Source organism: Ochotona curzoniae, unplaced genomic scaffold (genome assembly GCF_017591425.1).
Source record: "Ochotona curzoniae isolate NIBS_2020 unplaced genomic scaffold, NIBS_Ocur_1.0 contig_1, whole genome shotgun sequence".
In the NCBI taxonomy this organism is placed as follows: domain Eukaryota; kingdom Metazoa; phylum Chordata; class Mammalia; order Lagomorpha; family Ochotonidae; genus Ochotona; species Ochotona curzoniae.
The window spans coordinates 32083323-32096902 of NW_024464918.1; the positions used below are offsets into that span (position 1 = coordinate 32083323).

Consider the following 13580-nt stretch of genomic DNA (forward strand, 5'->3'; position numbering starts at 1 on the left):
TTCTCCTAGATTCTTAATCCATGCGGGGGGGAATGGGAGAAAGGGGAGGGGTGGGGAAGGGCTTCTATTATAAGCGCATTAGCTGTGTTTTTTAAGATAGTGTAACATGCTTCCATTTCTTATGTGACATTAACAAATAAAAAAAGCTGTTTTAATATTAATCTACTGTCTTTTTTAAAAAGTTTTATTTCTATTTGAAAGGCAGAGATACAGAGAAGGAGAGACAGATCTTCCATCCACAGGTTCACTTCCCAAATGGCCCCAGTGGTTAGAGCTGAACTGATGGTGCTTTCCCAGGCTACAAGCAGGGCACTGGATGTGAAGAGGAGCCGCCTGGACACGAACCCGTGCCCACACGGGATCCCAAACCATTGCTCATATTTGATCCTGGTATGTCAAGCTGGCTTGTGCTTTTTAACTTTTGAAAATTGATTTTGATTTTTGTTAAAATAATTTGGCTTGATTGATACTTTGTTAGGATTTTGGCAGTTGAAAATAAATCTACGATAAGCTATTTTGAGGGTCTCCTCATCAGCATTTTGTTGCAATAGTATTACTTCATGTTTTGAACTGGATGTTATGCTAAGTTCTTCATTATTTTGTTAATAACATTTCCCAATCCTCAGGAAAACTAAATGAAGCAGTGGGATAAAACAACAGAGAAGACCGCTGCTGAGGAAGAAAATGAAGAGACTAAATGTTTTTTTAAAGATTTATTTTATTTTTATTGCAAAGTCAGATATACAGAGAGGAAGATCTTCCATCTGATGATTCACTCCCCAAGTGACCACAACAGCCGGGCTACACTGATTTGAAGCCAGGAGCCAGGAACTTCTTCCAGGTCTTCCACATGGGTGCAGGGTCCCAAGGCTTTGGGCCATCCTCGACTGCTTTCCCAGGCCACAAGCTAGGAGCTGGATGGGAAGCAGGGCTGCCAGGATTAGAACTGGTGCCCATATGGGATCCTGGCGCATTCCAGGTGAAGACTTTAGCTGCTAGGCTTCCGTGGTGAGCCCAGAGACTTAATATTGAAGTCTTTTTTTTCATTTAATGTAAGAAGAAAGGAATCCAGTAAAAGCTATCTTTAGAGGAACAGGGTAGGAGGGAGAGCGGACTGCAGGTGTTTTGGTGCTGGGGCGTGTCCTGATGTAGTAACAAGCAGGGTCACGTTTGTTGTGGATTTAGGAGTTCTGGTCTTGTGTGATTGCATTGGATTCACCTCATGGGAGGTAGAACATGTGACAGCTCCCTGATTGGGCAGAAAATATTTCAGAAGGTAACCAGAACCTGTGCTTGATTTGCTCTGAAAATATTTCTGCAGAGACTTCCAGCTTTCACTTGGAAATAACTCACAAAGCCCCAGAATGACTGTTCCACAGATTTATTGTGTACTCTGGTATTGTTGCAGACAGAAGACAAATGCTGGGTTCAAAATTGTGTCTGGCGAAGCAGATAAAATGGTAACTTCTCAACACGAACATTGCCCTCAGCATGAGAATGGCAATACTGTAAATAGCCACACTTGGTTGTGAAACACTTTGCCACCAGATGGGGTTCTTGCCATCAAAATGTCCCTGAGATGCTATCTACTCAGGATCTTTACAGTGGCAGGTCCAGGATAGCTCTCCCTAGACGTGGTGGACTGTTGGGTGTCTTTGGACAGATTCAGGGCTCCCACTTCCACACTCCATAGCTTTGCTCTGCATCCGTAAGGTCATGCCTACAGCACATCCAAACCGGTTTACAACAACTGTGAATTTAGTCTTTCCTCTTCTGTCTTTAACATTCACTGCTATTTTTAGTTATGTATTTAATTCCTTATGTTTGGATGTCATGCTAATGATTTGCTATAAGAAAACCTGTTATTTTGTTGGATATAGCTGTACACCCTTGTTCCTTTTTTCTCGTCTTCCTGTCTGGGATTTCTTATAGACTCATACTGGAGTATGATGTGCTCTGCGTCTGTATAAGATTTCTCTGTGCTATATTTATGTTCAGTTACTCCATGTACCTATCTCACTAATTCTGTTCTTATCTCTGTCCAGTCGACTGCTTGTACAAGTCATCCACAAGACATTGTTGGCAAAGTTGTCTTTTGATTCTTCCCAAATTTGTGTCCTTTTTAAATGCTTATTATTATTATTGCTATTATTACTTTTAAAAAGATGAACTTCTTTATTTGGAAGTTGGAGATAGAGACAGACACATCTGTCATCTATTATCAAATAGCCACATAAGAAGGGACACAGCGTGGAGCCAGTGCCATGGCTCAATAGGGCTCAATAGGTTAATCATCTGATTGCAGGTGCCAGGATTCCATAAAGGCCCCATTTGTGTCCTGACTGCTCCACTTCTAATCAGCTCCCTGCTTGTGCCTTGGGAAATCAGTGGAGGGTGGCTCAGGCGTTTGGGACTCTGCACCACATGGGAGAAACAGAAAAGGCTCCTGGCTCTTGGCTTCAGATTGGATTAGCTGTGGCCATTGGGACCATTTGGGGAGGGAACTAGCAGATTGAATATCTTTCTGTCTGTCCTTTTTATAACTCTGCCTTTTCAATACAAAAAATAGTTTAATAAAAAAAAGGAAAGGGCATAACTGGCTGGGGCCTGAACCAAGCAGTCATATGCAATGTAGGCATTTTAGTGGCAGCTTAACCCACTGCACTATAACACCATCCCTGAGAAAGTGTAATTTTAAGATACAGGAGTATTCTAAGTCATATCCTACTTGGTTTCTATCTTTTCATCATATCTTAAATTATGAAGAAGCTTATTTAAATGCTCCCTTTCCTAGCCAAAACACATTTTAAAGTGAAAGAAATCTTATAAAAGAATCTTTAAATTTAATCTGGATCACTGGCTTCTAAGGAAATTACAGGCTTTTTCATTTCTCTTGCATGTGGTCGCAGCATGGCTAGAACTTCAGGAGGTGCATCCAGGGGCTGCTGTATGCTGGAGTTCAAAGTTCCAAATTCTGGAAGCAAAATTTTGAGTCCTGAAGTTGCAGCTGACTGCGTGGCAAGCAAAGGCTCTATAGAAGGCAAATTTAGGGTGCTGTGCTTTTCCTTTGAGGTCTTCAGAGCCAAACTGATAGAGTCGAGGGAGTAATTTAGGTAGAGCACAAGCTGGGGTAGGTACCAGCGCTGTGGCATGACAGATTAAGTCATTTCTTGCAACACAGGCATCCCATATGGGCATAGGTTTGAGTCCTGGCTGCTGCATAGGTTTGAGTCCCGGCTGCTGCACTTCTAATCCAGCTCCATGCTAAAGTGTTGGGAAAAGCAGCAGAAGATAGCTCAAGTCCCTGGGTTCGTGTAACTACATGAGAAACCAAGGTGAAGGTCTTGGCTTTGGCTGGGTCCACACTATTGGGGTCATTTAGGGAGTGCCCAGTAGACAGATCTCTGTTTCTCCCTCTCTTGGTAACTCTGTCTTTCGAATAAATAAACCTTGAAAAAAGAAAATCACTCAACTTTTCTAAGGGTTCTGGGCTGGAGCTTCCCTTAACACTGTTGAGAGGGAGGAGGAGTGGTTCCTGGAGTGGTCTGGAGTGCATGCGGCTGGGCTGGTGAGGGCAGTGGGCAGCCACAGGTCAACCAGGAGCCTGTTGGCCCTGGAGATTCGGGTGAGACCCAGCATGTGAGCTAGATGACATGTACTCGCCTACCACATCTACAATCATGCTCAAGTAAGAGCCAAAGTAATGGTTTTGACAGCACAGTGGATCCAGTTCTCTGCTGACATTTCTCCAGAAACCACATGCCTCTCATTTGAGACGGCCTGTTCAGGAGCTCCATTAGATGTTAACAGCAAAAACACACTCTCGTGGGAGTACAGCCTCCCCCAGTTTAACTTGGGAGTTTGCTCTCAGGGGAAATGCTGCCCCAGTTCTTTCTTGGGAATACTTGTGCTCTGCTGTGTGTCTGCAGGTGAACCTTAGTGTGTGGAATCCAGAGAGCATTCCACATTTCCATGCCACTGCTCAGTGGTGGTATGAGCTCTTTGGTGCAGAATAAATCAACACTTGTGCAAGCTTGGTTTCCTCCAACTCATCTGGGTTGCAATTGGTGGCTGGAATCCATCTGCCAGGCCCTGTGTTTGTGGGTGACTTGTCATTGGGACACTTGTGATTGCTGGTGTAAGGGTCTGGGTCCCTTTGCTAGGATGCGCTTTCTACCATTGTGAGGCTCAGCCTGGATGTCTCATGTGGGCTAGGGAATCTACAGGAACACTTCCTTTCCAGCCCCTCTCTCCTCTTGTTCTGAGTCACATGAGGTGCTCACGAGGGGACATAGTGTCTCATTGAGCTGGGCATGCACACTTCCCTCCTGCAGAAAAATGATCCCCTGACAACCTGCCCACTGACCCGTTTCCCACACTGAGTTCCAGCTCATTTGTTTTCCCTGCTTGTTCTTCGTGCTTGAGCCAGACAGCCTGTCAGCTCTAACAGTTCTTTAGTAAATGCTGTTTATATATAATTTGAGAGACAGGTCTTCGACTGGTTCACTCCCCGAATGTCCATAACAGCCCAGGCTGAAGCCAAGATCAAGGACTTCTTTGCCATCTTCCATGTGGGCAGTAGGGACCCAAGCACTCACTGGAGACATCACTGCAACCTCTCAGAGGAAGGTGGAATAGGAAACAGCCAAGACTCAAACCCAGGCACTTGGGTGGAGTGTCTTCTCTGCTACGCCACACTCCTGCCTCCACCTGCTGCTTTTTGACACATTTCTGGGCATTCATTTGTTCTCTTCCACAGCCTGGGGCCATGACCCAGTCTTCATGTTGCTCCCACTTTCCACTTCTTTGTGAATGCTGCCTTTGCAAGGGGTAGCAATTCTGGACTAACGTGACTTTGGAGACACAGTAAGTGGGCTTGAACTAGAACCTCCCCCAACCAAGGCAGTGGCGGAAGTCACTGGGACAGGTGGTGCTGGTGATCGCAATCCTTGTGGGAACTATGTTGCCTTTGCAGCAAGCAGGGCTTGGATACTTGAGATGGCCTCATCCTACACACCGTGCAGGAAGCCTGCCAGTAGGAGGGTGTGGCTGTGTCCCGCAGCTGGGCCAATGCTGGGAGTGTGGCCTGGAGAAGCCGTGAGGCGGCTGCCTTTTCCTCACTTCATGCAACAATTTGTCCCTCAGCAAAACAGAAAAGCAATACCAGAGTCTGCAAGAGGGAAGTGGGACACATGAGGCCAGACCCTTGTCCCATCAAATGCACTTTGTAAGCTGCCATTTCCACTCTAGGTGAAGGGCCTTAGTCCTGTTCTGCAGAGGGGCTATTTACAAGGCCAGAGGTGGCTGTTCATTTGCTGATTCCTCCCACAGCCATTCTCTGGGAGAATTAGCTTGGCCAGGCACAGCCTCACAAGGAACTCCAAGATGACAGAGCAAATCCTTTTCTTGAGGAATCTGTGCTCACCAAGCGCTGTGTCTCTGGTGGGTGTCCCTGTTCTGCTGTCCCAGAGTAATTTACAGAGGCAATCTGCTAATGAAACAGTGCTATTTCTTGTCAAAATGGATGGGAGCAAGTCCAACTGTCAGATAAGCCCCAGATCCCTATTTTAAATCTCATTTGTTTCCAGTGTCCTTCAAATTACTGGCAAATGCAATGAATGCTGTTTGCATAACCCAGTTGTTTGAGAATGCTTTCAGGACTGGCATTTGGCGCAGTGGCTAGGCTGCTACTTGTGATGCCTGCAGAATTCCTAGGTATGAGTCCTGGCTCTATTTCCAACCCAGCATCCTGTTAACACATAGTAGGCTCACATATTCGATCCTAGCCATCTACTTGGGAGATGCTGGAGCTCTGGGCTCCTGGTTTTGACATGCTCCAGCCCTTGGTCTTGAGAGCACTGGAGGAGTGAACCAGCCTCTACAGGTCAATCTCTCACTGTCTTTCAAATAAACTCAAAGAAAAAAGTATATTGTGTGTATCCGTCAGACCTTGAATGTGAACTTATCTGGGAACAGGAAAGGGGTTCCTTTCTCCACAGTCCGAGGTCTGGCCTCGTCTTTCCGTCTTCCTCCCGCTGTTGCATCTGAACTCTCAGATAAGACAAAGCCAAAGTCCAGTGGACTGACCTTTCCCATGCTGGCTGCATTTCAGGATGCACTTGCCCTGACACTGGAGAGTTGATTGAGTGTCCTGGGTCTCATGTGCAGGTTGTCACCGCTAGGTCAGTCAGATGGAGGAGGCTGGAGAACCTGCAAGCAGTTCAAGTGGTTCAGAGCTGTGCTGGCCTCATTCAGCCACGTGTTAATGCATCTGGGGAAGTTGAAGCTGACACAGAGGCTATGCATGCACATCCCAACGCCCTTATGGGTGGTGGGGAATAGACGGAGAATACCAGGAATTATTGCAACTGGTGATTCAGCTCTGATCAGAAAGATTTTTTTTTTTTAAAAAGTTTTTCCTTCTTTTTACCAGAGAAAGCTGAACCTGGCTTAAAATATGCCAGCTGTGGTCATGGTTATATCCTCACTTTGTACTTTCCCCCACAGATAAGACCTCTCTGGAGACATATTTTAAACAAAGAGCAGCGCTGTCTGCCTCTGAACCAGCTCTGTGCATGGGAAACCCCTGCTAGCCGAAGCAGCTGCGAATGACACTATTGGCTGTCATTTACTGGTGTGGTGCTGAAAGATGCCACAGTCCTGCATCTTTGCTTTCTTATCTTAGCTGGGATATCCTCTTTCAGACTTGAAGGGAAAATTGTGTCTAGGGAAGGAGCACACCCATGCAGTGGATTGTGATTGGACAGGAATAGCAAACTAACTTAAAAAGTTTTGGATAGGGAGTTAGGGTGAGTGGTAAGGTGGGCCTGTTCTGTTGCCAAATGGCAGGAGTGTGAATGTGCTACTGGCTTACGGGAAGCCTCCAAGTAAAAATAGTATTGTCCTCCAGAAGTTGGTCTGCTGAGTGGCTTACCCGAAGAAGATAGGCCACTGGCAACAGGGGAGGCACACTGTTCCGTGAATACCAGGTCACCGTTGCCAAGTCCCTTGCTAAGTGCCATGCTGTGGCAGTCGCTGCCAGTTCAGTGCTGTATCAAAGGCTATCCTGGACCCTGATGTGGCACAAGAGAGGCATCTGTGACCACTGTCAGTGCTGTGACATGGCAATGACATTGGAACCTTTGTCTCTGTTGTTGACAACCCACAATGGTGCTCAAGGCCTGGGTGGGAAATGGAGAGGATTTCCAGAACACCCTTGGCAGTCACTTCCGAGTCCCTCATTGAGATCAAACACTGAGAAACTGCTTTAGTTGCTGCCAGTTGGCTATCCTGCTTCCTCACTGCTTCCCACGTCCAGAGCTTGCACACTAATTGGATCTGAGCTTTCTTCCCACGGGGCAGAAGTCACTTCTGCAGCCCTTGACTGCCACCCTGGGCCATGGACCTGAGATGGCAGCCTCTTGTCTGTCCTTGAAGATGGCCAGAATGAAAGCTCAGAGCCACTTTGAAGGAAATGATCTGAGCCATCAGCTGGGAAAGGAGTGTCCTCGCCGGGAACCAGGATAAGGCTGTCGGGAGCAGTTACTCTGAGCTTTTGGCTACTCTCTCCAACATGCCTGAGGGAAGATTGAGAAACACTGAGTTGTGAAATCAAGGCAGGCATCTCTTTCTGGGCTTCTGTTCAGAAGAGCTCCTGAGGGGCTATGAGAGAGATGTGTCTTGACCCCCCTTTTCCTAAGGGACTACACTAGTGTAATACTCTGATAAATAAATAAATAATTTTTTTAAAAAGAGAAAAAACCCCACATAACCAACATTCCATTGTGCCTAAAGCAGCTAATAACTCCTTCCCATGGTCTTCTGTCCAGTGCTCACATATTCTGAGTAGTCTCTTGGTGGGTTTTTTGCCTACTTTTTATGTGTTTACTGTTGTTTGAAAGGCACACAGAGCTCTTCCATCTGCTGGTCACTCCTTAAATGGCTTGCCACTGGCACGGTCGGGCCAGGCTGAAGCCGAGACAGTGACTCCGTCCAAGTTTCCTGGCTGGGAACCAATTATTTGAGACATCACCTGTTTCTAACAGAGTGTGCATTAGTAGGAAGGTGGAGTTGGGAGGGGTGCTGGGCCTTGGACCATGACACTCAGTTGTGGGTTGACTTGATTCTTTAGCATGCTCCAGAGATGACTAACATTATAAACTCCTGAGTTTCAACACAGATGACGTGTAACTAGTTAACTCTGTCTGATATTCATTTTGTTTTGTGGCTAGTGGAAGCCCATTTAAGTTGCGTTCCTGTGTCTTGGATGTGGCCACAGCACTGTTCCTCGCTTTCTGATTTGACAAAGTATTCCAGATCCACCCTGGACATCTCCTGTCCCTGACACAGCATGTGACAGTAGAGTCCAGGTGAGGAGACTTAGCTCACAGGAAGAGATGTGCTCAGAGGGGACATATGTCTTACACATGGGTCTAATCAATGTTGACTTCTCAACAGCACATGAAGAAGCCCCACTCATACTGCCTCAACCTAGCTGCATGTGTGGAAGTGCCTTGCCCTTTGCAGCCCTAGACTGATTCCTAATCCTCCTCGTGGATGGAGCCAATCTATGAACAAGAGTTAGATCCTTTACTCCTGGCCCTGTGAGCTCCCACTGGCTTTGGAGGGAGGGATGGTCATACTTAGCCACTGTAGGGACCCACAGAGTGGCAGGGGTTGCTTGGGCCAGAGCTGCCAGCCCACACACTGTTCTGAGCATCCTTTCAGAATGCTGCATGTGTTAGAGGGGGTTCTCTCACCACACAGCAGATCTCCTAACTCAGGGCTATAAGCCTGAGATGTTGCCCATCAAGGCTGAGGCCTATGTTCCAGACTGCAGAATAGATCACTAATGCCCAGAGCAGAGTCAGGGATGGCTGTTGCAGATTCTCCTAATGCTTCTCCATGACAGGGGGCCCAGAATGAGCAGAGCACCCAGCTACATCATCCATACACACAGCCAGTACCCTCAGCTGCCAATTCCGGAGCACCAGAGACTGCTGGTCCTAGGCATGGGCTGTGAGGGGAAGGTTGGCTGTGGAGAACATCAAATGGCACTTTGTGTTTTAGCAACTTTAAATACAAAGGGCTCAGCAGGCTGTGTGAGCAGTTTGGGTCATCATTACATAAAGGTGACACAACCACAGGGACAGTTTTTGGTGGCTTCCGCAGCTCAGGCTGCTCTGCAATGGGTTCAGCATCACTCTCGCCTGTCCCAAGATAGACTGAAAAATAGTTCTAACACCAGTGACCCTGAGGCCCCACCCAAGTGAAAAACAGTTCCCAGTCTGCTTTGCGTGTGATTTGAAGTCCTGGCTGCCTCCTTTTTGGCTCATGAAGGGCTGACAGCTGGAAGAGGTGTCGAGGCTGTGTTCACGCAGGACACACCCACTCTGTGCCCCAGAGTTAGGAGTCAGATGACAGAAAGGATTGAACAGACTTCAGCACTGTCATTTGTAGCAGCCCAATTCTTTCTTTCCAGAGAAATCTAGCCTAGTTGCTCACTCAGTCAGCAGAGCAAAGGGCCGAGGCACCAGAGACAAGGTTATAGGTTATAGGTCACTTCCCCGTGTCCTGTCCAACCCATCAAGCCTAGGACTCCAAGGACTTCCTGACAAGTATGGGTGGCAGGCAGATTACTATGGGGAACTGATCTTGGTCCCATTATCTCTTTGAATCCTGGAAGTGTTGAATAAGGGAGAGAAGGTTTGCCGGAGCTGAGAAGAACATCACAAAACCCAAGGCACATTTATGGACATGTGGAAGGTGTAAGCGGAGGTAGGCCCAGGTACCACCTAGGTGCAAGTGTAGGAGAGTCATGTCCTTTTCTCTCCTCTGTGCGTTGTTTCTGCATGGATGCTGCACACCCAAGGCAACAGCCCAGGGGCATTCGTTCAGGTGTGTCCTATCCAGGCTGGACAAGATGCATGCAGTGTGTGTGCAGGCAGGTGTGTCAGCCACATGGAATTTGGCTTCTCCAGCCCTCTATGTCTCCACTGCAAGCAATGCAGCCTAGCAGATGGGACTTAAGAAACTGCGATGCGGATGGAGCTTTCCTTAGGGCAGGGTCAACACTGAAGTGTGGCACATGGAGAGTGGCTGAGTCCAATGACTACAGCAGAGAGTCTACCAGTCCCACTGTGTGCCCTCCCTCTGCTGCTGTCACGAATCGACATCACAACTACAGGAATTAAGATCTACGGAGAATATGAGTTCACAGGGAAAAGCCATGAGACACAAAATAACACATTAGCATCAAGGCACCATAACAGTACAATAAAGATAAAGGTCCTCAGATGAAATGTTATAAACTGGAAGGGAGTGGCACAGCAGTAGAGCAGGCTAATCCTTTGCCTGAGGCATTTGGCATTCATATATGTGCTGGTTCTAGTCCTAGCTGCTCCACTTCTGATTTAGTTCTCTACTTATGGCCTGGGAAAGCATTGGAAGATGGCCCAACTCCCTGAGCCCCTGGATCCATGTGGGAGACCTGGAAGAAATTCCTGGCTCTCAGATTTGGACCAGCCCAGCTCTGGTGATAGTAGCCATTTAGGGGGCAAACCAGTGGATGGAAAATTCTCTCCCTTTTTCTGCAAATCTGACTTTCAAGTAAAACAATTCTTTTATTATTTTTTTTAAAGAACATTGGACAATGTTATCTGTAGGAGGTTTGAAAAGTTACAGGAATGTTCAATAATAATGATGATGAAAGAGAATACTAGAACATCAAAATGGAGAAGCAGAATAGTAGAATATGGTGTTTTTTTTTTTTTTAAGAAGAACAATATCTCAGGAAGATCTAATGATAAACTTATCAATGTAGCCTTAGGTAAACAGAGCACCTACTAACAGAGCTAAAAGGAGAAACAAACCAACAATTATAATCAGAAAATTCTGCATGCTCCTCTTGAAAGTTTAAAGATGGAGCACAAGAAAAGCAAAGAAAGGAAGATGTTTATCACATAATGGCTGTAACTTATTCATAGGTGCGCATGTGGTTCATTTGCATATGCATAAATCATATACATATATATTTATAAAATCAACCAACCATTAAGCCACAGAAATGCCACAATTTTAAATATTCAGCATTATAGGGACTATAATTCTTTGCAATTAATAATTGAAACACAAAAGAATAACATTCTCCATTCCCTCTGCTTGACTGCTGAAAACTAAAAATTACTTATGAAGGATCCAGGTTAAAGATAGAAACAAGAAAAGATTTAAATATTTAGAAATAAAATTTAAACAATGAGAAATTTTTTTTTTTTTAATTTGGGGAGATAAAGTAGTACTGAGAAAAAATTCTACAGCTTGAAATCAGTTATCTGAAAGCAAAACTACAGAAACAAATGAATTTAAAACAAAAAGAGGCAGATGCTTGGCCTAATGATTGATCCTCTGCTTGGGACACCTACACCCCGTATCCAGTGCCTGAGTTTGAGTTCTGGCTCTGCGTCTGATTCCAGTTCCTGCCAGTGTCCCTCTCGGGAGGCAGCAGGTTAAGAGCTGAGTCCCTGACACCCATGAAGCAGACCCAGGTTCAGCCCAGCCCAGCCCAGCCCAGCCGCAGCTGCCACAGGGATTTGGGAAGAGAATCAATGGTTGGCAGATCTCCTCTCTTTTCGGTAAAAAATAAATTAAAAATTCTAAAGAACACCATAGCTTAGTAGCTAAATCTTTACCTTGCATGTGCCGGGATCCCATATGTACGTCGGTTTGTGTCCTGGCTGCTCCATTTCCCATTTAGCTCCCTGCTTGTAGACAAAGCCTGGCTCCTAGCTTCAGATTGGCTCAGCTCTGGCCATTGTGGCTACTGAGAGAGTGAAGCAGTGCATGGAAGATCTTCTTCTCTGTAAATCTGATCTGCTGAAAAAAAAAAATCCCAAACGGGGGCTGGCACCACGGCATAATAGGCTAAGCCTCTGCGTACAGCACTGACATCCTATATGGGTGCCAGTTCAGGTTCCTGCTGCTCCAGCATTGCAGCCATTTGGGGAGTGAACTAGCAGATGGAGGATCTCTCTTTCTCTCTGTGTAATTTTGACTTTTAAATTATATATATAAATCTCCTTAAACAAGAAGAGTGTGCAGGGGTGGGGACTATGGCCATGGAGTCTGCTCACAGGTAGAGGAAATGAGGAACCAGTTCTCCCTGCTAACAAAGAAGACTATAAATATGGACATGGAAAACACAAGACCCAACTTTCTGGCATGAGAGGCACTAACCTGAGCTCTGTGCCTCAGTTCATATCCACAGATACAGATATGCTCAAGATACATCCAGGAGTTGTTCTGTTCTTGCTACATTGGATGAAAGCAGTCACGATTCAATGTTATTACTCATATTTAATTATATAAGCTAGGTTACTTAAGTAATTTAAAAAACTGACAGAATTTTAGAAATAGATGGGAAAAAAAAAAACCTTAATGAAGGTACATAAGAAAAACATAGAGCAAGTGGTGGTGGTATCTTTGGCCTAAAGGTTAAGATGCTGGCTTATTACATTGCCCATGTTCTGTATCGGAGTGCCTGGATTCAGGTCTTACTTCTTGCCAATACGCACCTGAGAGGTAGCAGGTGATGGTTCAAGAGGTTGGGTCCCTGCTATCTGCACAGGAGATCCGCATTGAGCTCCTGCTCCTGGCTTTGACCTGACCTAGCCAGGAGCGAACCAGTGGACGGCAGCTGTTTCTAACTGTCTTGTCTTTGCCTTCTTCTTTGTCTTTCAAATTAAGAAAACCAGATTAGACCACATACAGTTGTGGGGGAGCTCGGGCACTGTCTTTGACACTGGGAAACTAGCACATGTTCCTGCTAATCGGACTGCAGTCAAAGAGTCCTGAAGAGCCTGGCTACTGCATTAAGACCGTTGAAGACAGGCTTAGAAAAGGATAAACAAATGCTGAATCAACAATCTAGGGTAAGTAAAACAGAATTTAGCAAAGGTTCTCCTCTACACCAGCAGTAGCCAACTAAAAAAAACGCCACAAAAGCAACCATAAAATATTTAGGTACTATGTTAATAATGTACACACAAAGAACTTATTCACAAAAGTTGAAACTCAGTAATAGAAAACAAAATATCAGCTACGGATATGGTGCTATGCCATGATCATATGATATCAGTAAACATTTAAAAAATGCAAACTTTTGTGAGGTTAACTATAAGATCACCACACTTTCAAGAAAATTTCCATCACGATGTTCTCAATGACCTAACAATTGTAGAATTTGTTTACAAGCATAAAAATCTGAATCAGTTTTTTTTTTTTTTTTTTTTTTAAATCAAGAGTGAGGTTGACAGGAGTTTGGGGAGGAGTTGCTTTATCCATCAGAGCATTCATGAGACATACACGGAGCCACAGTACGAAAAGACATGAAGTGCAGGTCAGACACATGCAGTGAAGCCATGGACTGGGCCCTCTAACGCAGACCCAGGGCTGTGTGGAGCTGGAGACACGGGACAGGCAACTCTAGAAAGAAGCAAGTAAATGGGGGAGATTGTTTAGCAGATGGGGATGGACCTACTGCCTACTTCAGGGAAAATGTGCTGAGCTTCAGTTGGACTAAAAGT

At 45.6% G+C, this 13580-nt stretch overlaps 1 protein-coding gene across 1 annotated transcript in view; it reads right to left on the reverse strand.

Annotated features, from left to right (window-relative positions):
• Positions 1–6132: 6132 nt before the first annotated feature.
• MARCHF3 (membrane associated ring-CH-type finger 3) overlaps positions 6133–13580 on the reverse strand; it is a 151694-nt gene continuing 144246 nt past the window's right edge. The window contains exon 5 of the mRNA XM_040969882.1: positions 6133–6210. Coding sequence (XP_040825816.1) covers positions 6184–6210 — 27 coding nt within the window. The 3' untranslated portion in view covers positions 6133–6183. The remainder of the gene's footprint in view (positions 6211–13580) is intronic.